This window comes from Alexandromys fortis, unplaced genomic scaffold (assembly GCF_014885135.2).
Source record: "Alexandromys fortis isolate MF-2015 unplaced genomic scaffold, M_Fortis_MF-2015_v1.1 scaffold_56, whole genome shotgun sequence".
Lineage (NCBI taxonomy): Eukaryota > Metazoa > Chordata > Mammalia > Rodentia > Cricetidae > Alexandromys > Alexandromys fortis.
The window spans coordinates 6,003,960-6,023,356 of NW_026067935.1; the positions used below are offsets into that span (position 1 = coordinate 6,003,960).

The 19,397-nt window shown below is 50.9% G+C and overlaps 1 protein-coding gene across 7 annotated transcripts in view; it reads right to left on the reverse strand.

Annotated features, from left to right (window-relative positions):
* The window catches only part of Dnah10 (dynein axonemal heavy chain 10), a 133,112-nt gene that overhangs the window by 62,808 nt on the left and 50,907 nt on the right, over nt 1–19,397 (reverse strand). For all 7 annotated transcript variants that reach the window (XR_007592553.1, XR_007592555.1, XR_007592554.1 and 4 more), the window contains exons 28-39: nt 18,052–18,174; nt 15,531–15,764; nt 14,108–14,331; nt 12,798–13,067; nt 12,516–12,699; nt 11,101–11,235; nt 10,318–10,470; nt 9,110–9,298; nt 6,154–6,300; nt 4,110–4,301; nt 2,776–2,894; nt 289–447 (exon numbers count right to left, since the gene is read on the reverse strand). Coding sequence is in view for 4 of the 7 variants with exons in the window: in XM_050146558.1 (XP_050002515.1) it covers nt 289–447; nt 2,776–2,894; nt 4,110–4,301; nt 6,154–6,300; nt 9,110–9,298; nt 10,318–10,470; nt 11,101–11,235; nt 12,516–12,699; nt 12,798–13,067; nt 14,108–14,331; nt 15,531–15,764; nt 18,052–18,174 (2,129 nt within the window). In the remaining 3 variants the exon portion in view is untranslated. The remainder of the gene's footprint in view (nt 1–288; nt 448–2,775; nt 2,895–4,109; nt 4,302–6,153; nt 6,301–9,109; nt 9,299–10,317; nt 10,471–11,100; nt 11,236–12,515; nt 12,700–12,797; nt 13,068–14,107; nt 14,332–15,530; nt 15,765–18,051; nt 18,175–19,397) is intronic.

Below are 19,397 nucleotides of genomic sequence, written 5' to 3' on the forward strand. Positions count from 1 at the left end.
GTAATATAAGGCTGCTGCGTGGTTATTTGGGAGCTGGCGGGTGGGAGAGAGACCTCTGACTACAGCACTGTGAATAGCTGGACATACAGACATCACTCATTTCCCATGCTGAGACAGATACCCTATCCCTGTGACACTTCTGTTGACCTTTCTATAACATATCTGGTCTGGAATATTCTGGAACATCAAAGTCGTACAGAAAAAAATTCTAAGAAACTGCTCAAAATTAAAGGATGCCGAAGAAATGACCTCTAACCCAGGCTTCTGGCTAGTGAGGTAGACACTCACTTCCGTTCCTTTTTGTCGGTCGGCCTGTTGATCTCCCGGAAGATGTTAGACAGCACCCCATCTGTCCAGTCTCGAGTGGTGGGGTCCAGGATGCCGTATAACTCAATAACACTCACAGCTTTGGGGTTCAAGATGTATAACTTCGTCATTATCCCGAGCCTAAACCAAAGAGGCAGCTTCAGCTATGGCTCAGAGCAACAAAGCCCCAAAGGGGGACACACGAGACCCGTGAGAGGAAGTGCAGATGGGAGTCCACTCTAAAACTGATCTGTGTTTCTGTTTTGTAAGAAAAGTCAGAGGCAGGGTCTCCTTATGTTGCCCTGGCTAGCCTAGAAATTACTAAGTAGACCGGATTGCCCTCAGACTAATAGTGATCCTCCTACCTCTGCCTGCCAGATCGTGGGCCTGCACCACCACACCTGGCTCTGTGTGTTGCACACTTTATAAGTCAAGTGGCCAGCACATACCCCTCTGTAATGGTAGATTCCAACTATACTGCCAATTGAAGGAAACCCTGTGCTGATACAACCCATTGGTGTTCTTTAAATCTCAGGCAGTCTCCCAGACTCAGTCCTGAGATTTTCTGTGCGACCTAGAAATGCTAGAGCCACACAGGTCAAATGGCTCTATTTAGAGTTTGCCTGGAATATTGGCAATCATCCAAGCCTGTCTAGAGCCCAGCTATTGACAAGGGGAGAAGCATGAAGCTAGACAATCCGCTCAGTATTTAAGACTGTCACACCACAGTGAGCCATTGGGATGTTCCTAATTCTAGTGATTTATGTAATTATTACTGTAGTTTATTTTTATTGGGGGGGGGTCAGAGGACAGTTCTGGGAGTCAGTTCTCTCCTTCCACCCTGTGGATTCTGGGGTTCAAATTCAGGTTGTCAAGTCTGGCTGCCAGCACCTTTACCGGCTCTGAACCATTTCACTGGCCCTTCCATGTGATTTAGAGTACATTAAAAGTTAGAGTCGCCTCCTCCTTCCCACAGGCCTGGTGACAAGGTGTCTGTGGGGGCGACACTCCAGCATTGTCCATGGCAGGTACTGGGATGATGTAACTGAACTTGGACACTGTCTTCCTAAGAGGTACAGCAAGGTGCTCACTCCACAAGTCCACCTGACTGTCACAATCTGCAGGAGCGCCTACTGTGTGTTCTGAGTTGGCAATGAAGCCATGAGAAACACTGAGTTTTGGGGTTGCTATGATGGCCAATCCTCATTGTTAATGTGGCGGCATTTGGGGTCACCTAGGAGACAGCTTCAAGTGTGTCTCTGGAGGAGTTTTTAATAGTTTTAAATATGTATTGTTTTCTGTGTGTGAGTGTTTTGTCAACATGTGTCTTTGCACTACAGAAGAGGGCATCCCATCCCCTGAAACTGGAGTTACAGGAGTCACAGCACCCATGTGGGTGCTGGGAACCAAACTAGGGTCCTCCGCAAGAGCAGCAGGTGCTCTCAACTGTTGAGCTGTCTCCCTGGCCTCATTTTCAGAGTTTTAACCGAGGGTGAATGATCTTCCCTGAATGTGAGTGGGACCATCCCATGGGCTGGGGTGCCAGAGAAAATAAAATTGGAAAGAGGAGAACGTTCATCAAGTGTCTGTTGTGAAAATTTGATCACACAGTGTGCTATTGTGTTGCTGTCTTTCCTCGCCTGCCTAAGGCATCTTCTAATTGGTTTAATAAACAGCCGAATGGCCAATAGCTAGGCAGGAGAGGACAAGCAATACTTTCAATCAGAGATAGGAACTCTGGGAAGAATCTGAGATGGTAGATTCGCCAGCCAGATGTGGAGGAAGTCGGTCAAAATGGCACCGAGGAGGCCGGGCGATGGTGGCGCACGCCTTTAATCCCAGCACTCGGGAGGCAGAGGCAGGCGGATCTCTGTGAGTTCGAGACCAGCCTGGTCTACAGAGCTAGTTCCAGGACAGGCTCCAAAGCCACAGAGAAACCCTGTCTCTAAAAAAAACAAAAAGAAAAAAAAATGGCACCGAGGAGAGGTAATGTGCCACGCGGCAGAATGTAGATTAATATAAACAGGTTAACTTAAGTTTTAAGAGCTAGTTGGGAACAAGCCTAAGCTAAGGCCAAGCTTTCATAATTAATAAAAAGTCTCTGCGTCATTTTTCAGGAGCTGGCAGCCCAAAGGAAGGCCCATTACCAATGCCAGCATTGTCGGCTCTCTGCTTTTCGGTCCTCCCAGGTGTGGGAAGTCTCAGTGCTATGTTCCTGCCCGCCTGCCTCCAGGGACTCCACGGTGCCTGCCTTCACTGCCATGACGGATTTCATCCTCTTAAACCCTGAGCCAGAACAAGTCCTTCATCCCCATAATCTTCTTTTTGTAGGTATTAGGTCTCATCACTCAGAAAACAACTCATGATTGGGACAGACACACATCCCATGAGATGAACGGCCAAAGCTCTCACCAAACACTTCCCAAGACGCCGTCCTGACAAACGCCCTCACCCCAGCAGGACACTCACTTTGTCTGGGCCTGACACAGAGCATTGATGACCACAGACTTGCCGCCTCCTGTGGGCCCCACCACCATCGTCGTGTGGCGGGTCAGCATGGTTTCGAACATCTGGACCACTTTATCCACCTGCAGGAAAGCCGTGGGCAGTCGTGCTAAGCATAGCTTTTAAAACTAATAATCATCATCATTAATAGTAATAACAACAGTTTATTCCGATGGAGTTCAGACCTGGTGAGCTGACTGAGCAGTCAAGGTGTTTCAGAAAGCTTTATGACCTGAGCGTGTGAAAGGAGGGAACCAACCCCTGTGTAGCGTAGCTCAGGCTGGCCCCGGGCTCCTGGCCTTCCTGCCACTGTCTCCTGAGTGCTGGAGGTATGTGCTGCGGTGCCCATCTCTGTCCCTTTTATAGCTAAATACTATTTTATTTCATGACTAGACCACACGCATCTGTCAGTTGACAGACACTGGTTTCCACGTCTGAGCCACTGGGAATATGTGACCTCGGGAGCTCACTCACGTGCACAGACATGTTCTCACTGTTCTTGGGCCTGAGCAGTGGGGTGTAACTTGCTGAAGAGCTGGCAGATTGTTGGCCAGTGCAGTGTGTTATTTTACACTCCTGACAGGAATGTGTGTGTTTTCATGGGGGAGAGGGAGAGCGGCTATTATCCTCAATTCCTCTCCATTTTACTCTTTGAGATCATGTCTCTCACTAAACTTGGGACTCACTGATGTGGCTAGACTGTCTGGTCAGCAAGTTTCAGGGATCCACCAGGCTAGCCTACTAGAGATGGTTTTAAAATGTGTGCTGAGACCAGCTTTTTTTTTTTTTTTTAATTTTCGAGACAGGGTTTCTCCGTAGTTTTTGGTTCCTGTCCTGGAACTAGCTCTTCTAGACCAGGCTGGCCTCGAACTCACAGAGATCTGCCTGCCTCTGCCTCCTGAGTGCTGGGATTAAAGGCATGTGCCACCACCGCCCGGCCAGTTTTTTTTTTTAAGATTTATTTATTTATTAAGTATACAGTGGTTTGCCTGCCTGTGGGCCAGTTAAGAGGGAACCAGATCTCATTACAGATGATGTGAGCCACCATGTGGTTGCTGGTAATTGAACTCAGGACCTTTGGAAGAGCAAGCAGTGCTCTTAACCTCTGAGCCATCTCTCCAGCTCCCAGCCTTTTTTTTTTTTTTTCTTACGTGGGTTCTGGGCAATTGAACTCAAGTCTGACTGCTTGTGTGGTAAGCACTTCACTGACTGAGCCAGGAGTCTGATGCCAGCCTGTGTTCTGCAGTGAGTTCCAGGCCAGTGTGAGTGACAGACCCTGCACCCTGCACCCTGCTCACCTGGACAGGCAGAAGCACGTAGCCATTCTCCTCCAACACCTGCTCGACGGCATCGTTGAAATCCGGGTAGCGCACACGGGGGCAGTCCAACCCAGGAAACAGGTCAGAAATGAGGCCCAGGAAGAGGGGTACATCCTCAAACACAAACTTGGGTAGGTTCATATCCCGCAGCGCCCGCATCAGGACCACATCCTGGAGAGACCAGAGGATGAGGGATTGCCTAAGAACCCAGCATGCACAGGGACATCCCCCCTTCCCAACAGCATGGAACGTTCTTCTAAAATTTAATGTGCTTAGTCACAGATTTTATATCTCTAACATAAATATGTAATGAGGAATGGAAAGATGACTCAGCAGACGAGAAGCCCCAAGCTTGATGACTTGTGCTTAATCCCCAGAGCCTGCAAGTTGGAAAGAAAACTCACTTTGACAAATTCTTCTCTAACCTCCACAAGCACAGGATGAGGAACGAGCACACACACTAAATAAACAAAGGTAAAAGGCATAATATATGCCAGGCACTGTGATGCATGCCTTTGGACCCAGTCCTTGGAAGACAGAGGCAGTGGGTCTACAAAGCAAGCCAAGGATACACAGAGAAACCCTGTTTCAACACCCCCTGAAAAAACATAATATATAACAAAACATATTTTGTTATGGATTTGTACATATTATATGTTATAAATTTATACATTATATGTTATAGGTTTATATATTTTAAAGAAAATTGGGGGCTGTAATAGGGATTGAACCTAGGCAAATGCCTACTACTGAGGTGTATCCCCAGTTAAAATTTTTAAAAATTTAAAATTTTGGCCAGGCACAGTGGCACACACCTTTAATCCCAGCACTCAGGAGCAGAGACAATGGATTTCTGTGAAATGGAGGCCAGGCTGGTCTATGCAGCAAGTTCAAGGTTAGGGAGGACTGCATAATGAGAACTTGTCTCAAAACATGTTTTAATTATGATTTAATATAAAGTAGAAAGTATTATAAGGCATAAGCCACTTTCATAAAATATTTTTATGAAAATGAAATATGAACATTTACATAAAATATCAAAGATATTTCTGGAATTTGCCTTTCATTTTTTCCAAGGTTTTATAGACGATAAAAATCCACAATAAAACCTATAAAAATGGAATGTAAACCGTGGCGGTGATAGTGCACACCTTTAATCCCAGCACTTGGAGGCAGAGTCAGGCAGCTCTGAGTCTGAGGTGAGGCCAGCCTGGTCTACAAAGTGAGTTCCCGGACAACCAGGGATACTCAGAGAAACCCTGTCTTGAAAAAAAATAATTAAAAATGGAATGTAAGATGTCGAGTTTTACATCCAAACAAAAATTAAATGTCCAACATCATCACTGGTGGGAAATTGTGCAAGAACGTTGCCCTCAGAACGCCAGCGATGTGACAATTTCTCTCTGTTTCACCATAAAGAGGAAGTCAGTGGGGAGGCGCTGGCTCTGATCAGAGCCCGTGTGTACCTGTGAGACATCTCACTGAGTCCCGTTAGGATATATGCCCAGTGGGTGGAGCCATAACTCAGTGGTTAAGAGCACTGGCTGTTCTTTCAGAGGATCCAGGTTCAACTCCAGCACCCACATGGCAGCTCACAACCATCTGTAACCCTAGGGCCTCCAAGAGTACCAGGCATACATGTGGTACATATATGCAGACGTAACACCCCCACACATAAGAAAAAGAAATAAAAATTTTAAAAATGTGCAATCAATCCTCACTAATTGAAGAGGAACTCACATTCCCCCTTCAACAGAAGGCTACTCTGCCCCTCTGCCTCCCTGTCCCCCGAAGATGACAGGCTGAAAGTCGCTACAGAAGCACCCTGAATACTGGTACTGCCACACGGACTCTGAACTTGATCTGAAGGTAACAAGTCTCCGAAGACAACATCACCATGAGAAGAGCAAAGCCAAGCCATACAGCCAACGGAGGGACAGCCCCATGTCCTCCACCTCGCCTTCCGCCTTCCGGGTGGAGACTGCACGGAACCACACTCAGCCACAGACACTGCACAGCCTACCTCCTGCAGGTCTGCAGAGCCTCGCTTCAGCTCCCCAGCCATGACCAGCACGGACTTCAGGGCCCGGAGCCCAAAGTCGTAATGGTGCTGCTTGGACAGCTGCTCCCGGGCCAGCTTATACAGGACTGTCATCTTCTTGGCCAGCGTCTTTTTACAGAAGGTAGTGAGAACACAAAAATATGAGAGAATAAAGTGACCCAAAGCAGCAGGGTGTCACTGCAAAAACTAAGAAACATGGGTGTCCCAGAGACACCGATCTACAGATCTGCAAAGCTCGACTTCAGGGTTCATAAAACACCAGGGTGTGGCTTCTTTTCTAATTAAGGCTCCTGGGGGACTTATTCAAAGGACACCAATGTTAGCCAGGAGGTGACGTGTGGAAGGTGTGTTCAGGCTAGAGGATCAGGAAGTTCAAGGTCATCCTCAGTTATGTAGAGAGTTCAAGGCTAGCCTGGACTACGTGAGACCTTGTCTGAAACACACGAACACGTTTGCTAAAATCTGACAGCTGTAGTACAAAGCTGGGATCATAACTGCCTTCAGTGACAGCAGATCCCAGCAAGTGGTCTTAGCCTGCTCACACGGACGCTCCCAGCTTTCTAGGAACTCAACTGATCCCACAGGTGCCCCCTGCCCAGTCGCTGTTCCTTTTGTTGGTGCTAAGGATGAACCCTAGTCCTTTACTTCATTTTATTTTGTGATGGAGTTTGGCTTTGAATTTATAATCTTCCCACCTCAATCTCCTAAGAAGCGTGGGTTAGAGATCAATATGAGCCACGGTGCCCAGTCTGTCCCACTTCCTGACGACAACTCCCAGGCTACACCAGTCAAGCCCACTGGTCCCCAAGACTGGGAATTTGGATAAAAACAGACACAAGATCTCATCCTGAAAACCCAGAATCCTGGCAGCCTGGGGTGGGGTGGAGAGGGTATAGTGAGAGCCTTGAAGAGCAGCCAGCGCAGGGCTGGAGAGAGGGCTCAGTGGGTAGAAGCATATATTGCTTTAGAGGGGGCTCAGTTTAGTTCACAGCACTCGTGTAGCATGGCTGACAACCACCTGTAACTCCCGGCCCAGGGACTCAGATGCCCTCTTCTGTCCTCTGTGGGGATTGCACCCATACACACAGACTCATAACTGAAAAATAAAATCTTTTTTTTTTTTAAATTGAGCTCTATATTTTTCTCTGCTCCCCTCCCTGCCTCTCCCCTCCCCTTCAGCCCTCTCCCAAGGTCCCCATGCTCCCAATTTACTCAGGAGATTTTGTCTTTTTCTACTTCCCATATAGATTAGATCTATGTATGTCTCTCTTAGGGTCCTCATTGTTGTCTAGGTTCTCTGGGATTGTGATTTGTGGACTTTTTTTTTGCTTTATGTTTAAAAACTACTTATGAGTGAGTACATTGTCTTTCTGGGTCTGGGTTACCTCCCTCAAAATAATGTTTTCTAGCTCCATCCATTCTCCTGCAAAATTCAAGATGTTGTTTTTTTCTGCTGTGTAGTACTCCATTGTGTAAATGTACCACATTTTCCTTATCCATTCTTTGATCGAGGGGCATTTAGGTTGTTTCCAGGTTCTGGCTATCACAAACAATGCTGCTATGAACATAGTTGAGCACATGTCCTTGTGGCACCATTGAGCATCCTTTGGATATATACCCAAAAGTGGTATTACTGGGTCTTGAAGAAGGTTGTTTCCTAATTTTCTGAGAAATCAACACACTGACACCCAAAGGGGCTAGACCATCTTGAATTCCTGCCAGCAATGCAGGGGTGTGCCCTTTCCCCCACAACCTCTTCAGCATAAGTTGTCATTAGTGTTTTTGATCTTGGCCATTCTTACAGGTGTAAGATGGAATCTCAGAGTTATTTTGATTTGCATTTCTCTGACGACTAAGGATGTTGAACATTTCCTTAAAGTGTCTTTCATCCATTTTAGGTTCCTCTCTCTCTCTCTCTCTCTCTCTCTCTCTCTCTCTCTCTCTCTCTTTTTAAGAGCATGCATTGAAGAAAATGGTTGGGGTGTGGCTCAGTGGAGAACAGGCCTCTGTTGCATGAGGTGCTGGGTTCCATCTTCAGTATCACATACACACAAAAGTGTATGTGTGTGTGTGCATGCATGTGTGTAGCATGCAAGTATGTAGGCAAATGTACCCATGGGTGCACATGCATACAGAGGCCAGAGGAAGAATTAGCTGACTCCCTCTCTCACCCTTAGCTGTATTGGCTTGACGCAGAATCTCTCACTGAACCAGAAGCTCCCTTACTTTGCCTGGGCTGGCTGACCAGGGAGCTCTTGGGATCCACCTGTCTTCTCTTTCCAACACTGGGGTTACAGGTATGTGCAGCCATGCCCAGCTGTTTACATAGGTGTTGGGGATTCAAACCAGATCTGACTGCAGAGCAAGCCCTTTCACCCAGTGGGTCCTCTCCTTAGTCCGTACCTTGTATTTCGAGAGGTCTCTCACTGACCCTGGAGTTGAATGGTGAAGCTGGCTGGCCAGCAAGCTCCAGGGATCTGTCTCCCCAGTACAGCAATGGCAGGGGTGTAGCACTACACCTGGCTTTTATGTGGGTCTGAGGACTTGAACTCAGGTCCTCATGCTCCAGGTAGGCACTGTACTGACTCATCCTTCTCTCTCAACCCCTGGTGTGGTTTTTAAAGGCTGATGTGAGAGAATCTTGGTGGCAAAAAGTTTGGTTTGTGCTCTGACTATGGTGACGGTCACTCCATTGCTACGCATAGTGACAGGAAGAACATGAACCCTGGTGATGTCTGAACATGGCGTGTGCCTGGGCAGCTCACAGGCTGACAAAGACTGCAGCTGTATGCCTAAGATGCCACTCCTGGGGAGGGATACATGGGAGACCTGTGGATGCTGTCCCAACCTCCCTAGCATTAGCACACGAGAGAATGGGGGAGGAGCAGAGACGGGGCAGAATCATCCCAGAGCTCACCTTGGCCCACAAGAAGCCCTCTGAGAAGAGCATGATCTCACAGATCTGCTGCAGGTCGGGTACGATGACAACCACAGGCCTGAACAGTGCTTTCACAGACTCGGGCAGCTCTGTGCGGCCTGCGTAGCCGGGGTTCATGGTGATGAAGATGCCCATCCGAGAGTCGAGGGAGATCTCCTGCCCTTCGAACTGGGTGACAGGAGAGGAAGGAGTGGGTGATGTCGTCACCAGTTCACCCAGGGAGAGGAAGCTGGGGCCACAGGGGCATCCCCAAGGGAGATGGTGATGTGGACAATATGGATTCTCCGGACTGACACAGAATCCAAGATATCTCTGGGAAGCCAGGTGTAGTGTCCAGTTAGCTATGGTGCCTGTCAAGGTGTGGTCAGGTGTGGTCAGGTGTGGTCAGGTGTGGTCAGATGTGGTCAGATATGGTCAGGTGTGGTCAGGTGTAGTCGGGTGTGGTTAGGTGTGGTCAGGTGTGGTCGGGTGTGGTCAGATGTGGTCAGGTGTAGTTAGGTGTGGTCAGGTGTTATCAGGTGTGGTCAGGTATGGTCGGGTGTGGTCAGGTGTAGTCAGATGTAGTCAAGTATGGTCAGGGGTGGTGCCTGGTAAGGTGTGGTCAAATATGATATCTGGCCTGGCTTAATGTCTGTCTGGGCATAATATCTGGTAAACTGTGTAATCCGGTGAAATTTCGTATCTGGCCATCTTTGATCAGGTTTGGTGTCTGGCCAGGTGTGGTAGGTAATTCTCATTGACAAGCTCAGTGGCTTTAGGATCACTTAGGTATACCTATGGCTGCTTTAGGATCACTTAGGTAGACCTCTGGCTGTTTTAGGATCACTTAGGTAGACCTCTGGCTGCTTTTGTGAAAATTAACAGATGGAGGGAGACCAACCATGAATGTGAGGGACACCATCCTTGAGATAAGGTGTCTGGATAAATTTAAATGGAGGGGGGAGAGAGCGAGGCAACACAGGGATGTCCCTCTCTCTGCTTTGGCACCACAGGGGTGGGAGCAACCCCACCCTGCTCTCCCCACCATGATGGACCAAGCCTTTTGAAACCGTGAGCCAAAACCATTGCTTCCTTCACACTTAAAGTGTCTGGTCGCAGTAACACAAGAGTAACTAACATCTGACAATAGCCCCCACCCAAGATGCCATCCTGGGGAGGGGTGCAGGTGCCTCCCCGCCTCCCCTCACCTGGAATGTGGTCAGCTGGTGGATCAGCGCATTGCGGATCGTCTGGATTTGAGACGAGATGACAGACAGCACCGAGGCATCAATCCGGTTGAACTCATCGAAGCAGCCCCATGCGCCACACTGGGCGAGGCCAGAGAAGATCTTCCCGACAGCCTAGGGAACCATTAGAACCGTCGGGGCCTGTTCCTCCTGGCCTTCCATATTAAACAACTTGCTGAGCGGCTGGGTGGAGCGCTGGCACAAGGCCCGCGGTAGACCAGCTTCCACTCGGGCTAGACAGTCAAGACTGTGCGTTTGTACCAACTCCAGATTGCCAGCTGCTAAAATGATGGGCGATCTAGCCACAGTGGGTCCGCAGTCCCAAAGCTGACCAGTTCCTCTAGAACTCGGAGTGCAGTACTGGAGTTAGCTGCTGCCCTCGTCCCTCTCTATGGCCCCTTAATCATCCATGCTGTCTCCCTGATCCCAGCAGCCTATGAGTTCAGGACTCTTGCCCTGTGGCTGAGCAAATGGTGTGTGTGTGTGTGTGTGTGTATGTGTGTGGTTTTTTGAGACAGGGTTTCTCTGTAGCTTTGGAACCTATCCTGGAATTAGCTCTAGAAGACCAGGCTGTCCTCAGACTCACAGAGGTCCACTTGCCTCTGCCTCCCGAGTGCTGGTTTTACTCTAACATCCTCCTCCCAGCTATCACTTGTCATTTGAGAAGACAGGTGCCACACTTCCCAACCACGCCCACACTAGGAGCTCCCTGCAGAGGTACTGAAAGGGGCGGCAAGGCCTTACTTTGTAATCCATGCCTTCGCCACAGTTGGTCACAACACACAGCAGGCCCAGGGCTTTGGCAAGGTCCTTGGTGGTCTCTGTCTTGCCGGTTCCTGCTGGGCCAGCAGGGGCACCTCCCAGATACATGGACAGCGCCTGTGAGCAGCCAAATGCAAAACATGCGTGTTCTGGTTCAGAGAAAGGGCACTGCTGCCAGGGTCATCTCTGGGACACAGGCATGGACATTGCAGTGCTCAGTTCCATGTGTCGGCCTGGCTGTGCTGGGAGTTCTCCATAGTGCTGGCTAGATATTGTTTCTGGGTGTGTCTGTGAGAATGTCTCAGAGACTGACACTTTGTAGTGAGCCAGGTTAGGCAGATGGTCATCCTCAGGTGGGCAGTGGCATTTAGCCCTGTCCCACGAGAACTGGATGAGAGCAAAGGAAGGGAAGATATTGTCTCCACTTTGGCTGCGATAATAGCCTTATACTCTGACATTCCCCAGGGACTTCAGACCCAAATGAGAGTGGGTAGCTCAGGGCCTCGGTCCCATCTGTCCTGTTGGGTAACAGTTGGCTAGGACACACACTTGCCTCTGTGATCAAAGTCAAAAAATGCTTAGACTCGTGGTCTCCCATTGATCCTGTCCCTAACTCACAGATAAGCTTATACGTCCATGCTTTGAAGTGGGGTTTCAGGTTTGAAATAGGTAGCCCAGGTTAGCGTACAACCTGCTATGTAGGTGGGAATGGCTTTGAATGCCTGATCCTCCTGCCCCCACCTCCAAGCGTGCCCACTATGCACGGCTTAAGTCCACACTTCTTTCTAGGACAATAAAGGGCTTCTCGGCTCACAGTCCGGGGATACCATGGACTTCACACCTCCATGCTCCTGTGTACCCCCAGATGCAGCAGGGTGATGGGGAGACCAGAACAGGAGTGAGCTGCACATGGCGTGGATTTGAGTCTCAGCTCTGAGCTGAGCGGTGAGGTAAGGGACCCGGCACACATGGGTGCTTCAAGCAGACTTTGGTACAACTTCATGGCTGAGCACTTGCTTAGCGTGTACAAGGTCCTAGGTTCTATTCTCGGTGCCACAAACCAAAGAATCTTCCAGGTGCTAACACACTGGCCCCCATCCTGAGGGGAGGCACGGCCTCCTCCTCCTCCACTTGCCTTCTTACAGTACAATACAGTTTATCTTCTATGTCCTATACATTTCTGCAACTTTCTGTTACCCTCTGCCTCCACCCCACTGCTCGGGGCTGCTGTGTGGGGGTCTAAGCTATGGGGTGGAACCAGCATCCCAGGGAAGAGGCCCTCGGGCTGTACAGTCCCATTAGTGACAATCATATTCCAAACGAAGATGTCTCCTAGAGCTCAGAGCCAAGGCTCCATCTAGGTCCACCAAAAAGCTATGTCTGGGGGCAAGCATCACCTGCGTGAGCGTCAGGTAGATGCGGTCTGTGAGGGGCGTGATGACCAGCCTTCCGTTCAGGCCCATGTACTCATAGCCATAGCCAAAGGTCCCTGTGCACTGACGGATGTTGAGCTCATCCGGCTCGCGGTCCCAGTAAAAGCGCAGCTGGCTTTCCCACTCAAACTCCCGGGCCTCGAGGATGCTGGATCAGGAAAGGAAGAGAAGGAAGGGACCATAGCTGGGCAGACCGCAGAAGGACAGAACAGTAAAACGCCCCAGAATCCCAGGGAGGTAGCCCACCTGCCCCGGATGAAGGAATCCACAATGTCCCGGGCGTGGACATCGATGATGAGGACTGTGTTGTATTTCTTCCTGTCGTTTTTGCTCAGCTCCATGGTGATCCGTGTGACCAGGTCGTCAATCTGTTGGTGCATCTTCTTGCCGTAGTTCTTCATAGCCTGCTTGTCCCCTTGCTTGACTTTATTGAAGACGTCCTCCACTTCCCAAGTCCACCACACCTGACTGGCGGCCAGCACCACCATGCCTTGGTACAGCAGCATCCAGTCCACCCTACAGGGCGAGCACACTGTCAAAGGCTTGGCAGAGCCTGGGTCCCGCAAGAGGCTGGATGGGAAGTCAGTTGCACTTCCAGGAGCTTAGATGTCTGAGCTGGGGCAGGAGGCGTGAAGGCCAGGAAAGTTCCAGGGCTAGACCATGAACACCAGGACAGTGATTCCCCTCCCTCAACCTCATAGGCTCCCAACTACATAGCAACCCGTCCATCATAGGGCCAGGGGCATGGCTCGGCGGTAGAGTCCTGGCTGAGAAGCCACCACCAAGGAGCTGGAGGTATAGCTACACAGTAAGGCACCTGCCTGATGGGATCCTGTTTGTCTCCCAGTGACAGAGTCTACAAAGGATCCTGGCAGTGCCTCTCCTGACCGCTAAGCTCCATTCTCACAGTGAGGTCTGCTCGGAAGCCCAGAGGGCTAGGGATGGCACAACATCTGGTGCAGGCCCCGAGTGGCCGGCCGGTGCCCAGGAATGGGGTGGGGGTGGGTGCTGGGAAGTTGTATTCAGTTATTCATTTCTACAGCGTTGGGAATGGAGCCCACAGCCTCGTGTATTCAAAGCAAGCATTCTGCCACTGGGAGGTTCTAAGCAGATGCTCTTCCACTGAGCCATAACCCCCAGCCCCTCACTGAGGGATTCTAGGCAGCTGCCCTTCCAGTGAGTCACACCCCAGCCTCTCACTGGGGGATTCTAGGCAGGTGCACTACCACTGAGCCACACCCCAGTTCCTCACTGGGGGATTCTAGGCAAGGACTCTGCCATTGAGACACCCCCCAGTCCCTCACTGGGGGATTCTAGACAGGAACTCTACTGTAGAGCCACACTCCCAGCCCAAGTTGAATTTGTAACAAGCGCCCAACCTGCTGCCTTGCTCACCTAGGAAGTACTATCCAGAACCATCATCTGAAATAGTTTTCATCAGCTGGGTTGCCATGGCAAGAAAAGACTTACTGCAGCGGCCTGCCTGTCTTAAACTCTTAAATCACCCTGTGCTCGGTGGCGGGATGTAGCTGTTCACCCTCACACAGCCACATCACCTGCTTCTGTCCTCACAGTATCTGAAGATGGCTTCCTTGGTGATGAGCCTGTTGGTCCTTCTCATTTCATTTAGCACGGCGGTCATCCAGTCTTCCACACGGCCCTCAGCCCGGATGATCTTGCGAAAGTTCATGACTTCTCCCTCTGCCGAGATCATGGCCGACACAAGCTTCTCCCCGCTGTCTCCATCGTGGAAGCGCAGCATGGCTATGTTGTCGTACATCTGCAGGCAGCAGGAGAAGCAGATAGGGATGCTGGTAAGACGCCCACCCTCCATGGTGGCCATGACACTCTCAGGGTTGCCCTGAACAGATGTCCACACACCTGGTGTTGTGTTTATCAGTCGGGATGACAGGCTACTTCCTCAGCATTGTGAAAAATCAAAGGTGGATTTTCCGAAAGAAGGAAAACCTCTGAGGAATCATGGGATCTAGTGTGAACATGGGGACAAAGTGGTCCAGACACACACGGCAGAGTGAGGAGTTGAACCTGAGGTGGAACTGAGGGCTTAGGGACATGAGATGTGACCAGGCAACTCAGGGCCACTTGTCCTGCTTCCCGAAGCCTGAAGGAAACACCTTAAAGGTGAAGCTGGGAGTGTCCCACAGTTGACAGGAGCCACATGTCACGGTCACAAACACTCGAGCCAAAGAAAAGTCCAGAACCTGAGTCCTTAGGGCCCCTACGGAATAGCACAGATGGGAAGAGATGAGGAGTGGCCAAGTTTAAAGAGTAAAACGGGGAGAACTCCCAGAAGAAACAGGAAGCAGGGACGGGGGCAGATCTGGCATCCTTTCTCTACAGCGGCAATGGCATGTTTAGAAAGGGGGAATTTGCCCGGTGGTGGTGACTCACACCTTTAATCACAGCACTTGGGAGGCAGAGGCAGACGGATCTCTGTGAGTCTGAGGCCAGCCTGGTCTACAGAATTAGTTCCAGGATAGCTAGGGCTACACAGAGAAACTTTGTCTTGAGAAACAGAAAGAAAGGAAGGAAGGGAGGGAAGGAGGGAGGGAGGGAGGGAGGGAGGGAGGGAGGGAAGGAGGGAGGGAGGGAGGAAAGGATGGATTAGCTAGGCATGGGTGCAACTGGGAGGCTGCTGCATGAAGATGACCACTATAGGCCAGCCTGGGCTACATAGCTCTGAAAAGAAGAAAGGGAGGAATGAAGGGAGGGAAGGGAAAGGGAAGGAAAGGAAAGAGCCTACCTCTTGAGAAGGGAAACATTTCCTTTTTTAAAAAAGGGATGTTTTAACTGAGCATGGCTGCTGGCCCTGATGCAAAATCCTGACCCAAAATCAAGAGCCCTGATCTGCCCCAGGGGCCCCTCACGCTCACCATGGGTCCCTACGCTCACCAGAGGCCCAACGCTCACCAGGGGCCCCAACGCTCACAGTGGGCCTGGCCCTGAAGGAGCCCTGACCTTGATCATGTGCTCCTGCACACACAGGGGGTCACTGTTGCCCAGGATGCTGAGCAGCTCGTCATCTGAGATGAAGAAGAACCTGGGGAAGGCGTTCCTCTTGGAGTCCAGGTAGTCATTCAGGCTCTTCTGGCATTTCTCCAGGCCATCACTGATGTTCTGCAGGTCATGAAGACGGTTTGGGGCCTCACAGCATCGCTTGATCACCGGGTCTTTCAGAGTCTCCCCCATGATCTGGAAAAGGCCAGGGATACAGCCGAGTGTCACACAAGGTGGCAGAAATGCTGTTTCTACAGTCCCCAGAAGGCACAGATCAGGACACAAAAGGACCAGCAGGCAGGCAGACCACAGCCTCAGGGAGACCCGCACGAAGCCGTGAAGCTCTGGGCAAGTGTCTCCTGCCAGCATCTCAAACTCATTTCTAGTGTGTCTTCCTGTTAGGAGGCCAGCTGCACACAGTAGGGATTGTGTGTGTGGTCATACAGTATCCCACCCCCTGCAAAGTGCTGCACACAGTAGGGATTGTGTGTGTGGTCATGCAGTATCCCACCCCCTGCAAAGTGCTGCACACAGTAGGGATTGTGTGTGTCTTGTCATGCAGTATCCCACCCCCTGCAAAGTGCTGCACACAGTAGGGATTGTGTGTGTCTTGTCATGCAGTATCCCACTCCCTGCAACAGTGCTGCACACAGTAGGGATTGTGTGTGTGACCATGCAGTACCCCACCCCCTGCAACAGTGCTGCACACAGTAGGTGTTCAACCAGGGCTTAAGAAATGAGTGGAGTTGAGCATAGTGCCATACGTCTTTAATAACAGCACTTGGGAGGCAGAGGCAGGAGGATCTCTGTGAGTTCAAGGCCAGTATGGTCTACAGAGGGAGTTCCAGGACAGCCAGGGATACACAGAGAAAAACAAAAACAAGGAAGAGGAAGAAATAGAGAGAGGGGGAGAAGGAGAGAGAGAAAGAAAAAGAAATGAGTGGAGACAGCAAGAGTTAGGAGCCATTTGCACGCATGGGATATTTATTACAGTGGTTCTTCCGCGCCACAAGGAAGGGTCAGGGTAGCGGGGAGAACAGAAAGAAATTGTCTAAAAGTCCAACAGTAAAGGAACAGGCAAAAACTTAGTTGTTTATTCACTGATATGCATAAAAGAGAGCTTGCAAGATGGCTCAGCTTGCAGAGGCCCACCACCAAGCCTGAGGCCCTGAGTTCAATCCCCAGCCCCCACATGGTGAAAGGGGAGAACGGACCCCCACAGGCTGTCTTCTCACGTGGCCTTGGCATGTGTGATGCGTGGGGTAGGTGCATGTGCACACACATACACTAAATTTAACTTTTAAAATGTAAAGCAATATGTCAAAGATAATGAACTGAGGTTATATTGTTGGATGTGGTCCTATTGCAGCCTGCCTTTGGATTTACCTATATCTGTGTGTTTATGTAGGATAAGAATTCCAGAGAGACATGGTCAACTGTTATGTAGGTCAATAAGCGGGAAATTTCCTAAGTAAATTAGTCACATAAGGAATGACCAAGAGCTTCAGAAGACCCAACCTTCAGGAACAAGTCTACATAGACACAACAGTGTGTGGTGATGCCGTCCTCTCTCACACTCATGGGGAATCTGTCCTCTCTCACACTGATGGGGACGCCGTCCTCTCTCATGCTCACGGGGACACCGTCCTCTCTCACGCTCATGGGGACGCCGTCCTCTCTCACGCTCATGGGGACGCCGTCCTCTCTCATGCTCACGGGGACACCGTCCTCTCTCACGCTCATGGGGACACCGTCCTCTCTCACGCTCATGGGGACGCCGTCCTCTCTCACACTGACCGGGACGACACAGATGGAGACGCCATCCTCTCTCACACTGATGGGGACGCCGTCCTCTCTCACACTCACGGGGACGCCGTCCTCTCTCACAGTCACGGGGACGCCATCCTCTCTCACGCTCATGGGGACACCGTCCTCTCTCACACTCACGGGGATGCCATCCTCTCTCACGCTCACGGGGACGCCGTCCTCTCTCACACTCACGGGGACGCCATCCTCTCTCACACTCATGGGGACGCCGTCCTCTCTCACACTCACGGGGACGCCATCCTCTCTCACACTCACGGGGACGCCGTCCTCTCTCACACTGATGGGGACGCCATCCTCTCTCACACTGATGGGGACGCCGTCCTCTCTCACACTGACCGGGACAACACAGATGGGGACGCCATCCTCTCTCACGCTCACGGGGACGCCGTCCTCGCTCACACTCATGGGGACGCCGTCCTCTCTCACGCTCACGGGGATGCCATCCTCTCTCACACTCACGGGGACGCCGTCCTCGCTCACACTGATGGGGACACCGTCCTCTCTCACACTGACGGGGACGCCGTCCTCTCTCACGCTCACGGGGACGCCGTCCTCTCTCACACTCACGGGGACGCCGTCCTCTCTCACACTCACGGGGACGCCGTCCTCTCTCACACTCACGGGGACGCCGTCCTCTCTCACGCTGGTCACTTACCCTCTTAAATGTCCTATCGATGTTGTCAAACTTCTTGGCCTCCTCTGGCAGCTGGGACCGTATGTCCCCACCAATGAAGATGCTCTCCAGGTACATCCACTTCCTCTGAACCAGCATCCAGATCTGAAAACGCACCATGTCAACATCACAGGGTGAAGAGGCACCCCAGGGACACAGGCAAAATCCCTCCAGCCCACAACTCGTTCAAGTCAGCTCAGTCAGTGCAAGGATTGGCAGACCAAGTGGCGCCGTGGGACATGGCCACCACCCCCTCTACCCCCAATGCCCAGTTCTCTGGATTTCACATCTGCTTTCTGGAGTTTTGGCTGACAGGAGTCCAAAACTATAGTGGTTCAAGCAGGTGTGCGGAGAGAGAGCACGCACATGCAGCTCTTAGACACGCTGTCTCAGACGCTCTGTGCATGAGCAGTCATGTGGCTCGCCTCTAGGCTGCTGGACTTGTCAATCAGACTTTGCTATAGGTATATGTGCACTGGGAAGCAGTCGTACAAGGTTGGGAACTATCTGGGTTCTGGGCATTGTCAGGACATCTCGGAACAGATCCCTGGAGAGTTGGGGTTGCCATGCAGGAATGCAGCATTTTAGAGGACATGGCTCTGCTCAAAAGCAAAATAACGCCCCCCCCCCCCACCGTCATGCCAGTCCTGGACAGGAAGGATGTGGAATTCGGAGACCTGCGATCCACAATGACCAATGCAGATGTGTGTGTTCACAAGAAGCTGCGTGCCACCTACTCAGCCATTCTGTTTCCAGATACAGACACCAGCAGGGACAACAGAGGCCCAGACAGTGCATCCAGGAACTCTGCCGGTGGGCATTTCTACAACACCCAGGGGACAGGAACAAGACAGACGGCCATCAGGTGAACCATGGACAGATTAGTGTTTGGACAGATGCTACCATGTGGATGAGCCTTGTGTGTCATCCATGTGAGACATACAGATTAGATATGGAGATAAAAAACAGATGTGTGGTTACTGGGACCTGGGGAAGCGGGAGCTGGGAAGTGACTGGCAATTTTTCTTTTATGGTGCTGAGAAAATTTGGGGACCAAATATGCTTGTCTATAAAAAATTCAGCCACCGCCGGGCGGTGGTGGTGCATGCCTTTAATCCCAGCACTCGGGAGGCAGAGGCAGGTGGATCTCTGTGAGTTCAAGACCAGCCTGGTCTACAAGAGCAGGGTCCAAGATAAGCTCCAAAACTACAGAGAAACCCTGTCTCAAAAAAGAAGAAGAAGAAGAAGAAGAAGAAGAAGAAGAAGAGGAGGAGGAGGAGGAGGAGGAGGAGGAGGAGGAGGAGGAGGAGGAGGAGGAGGAGGAGGAG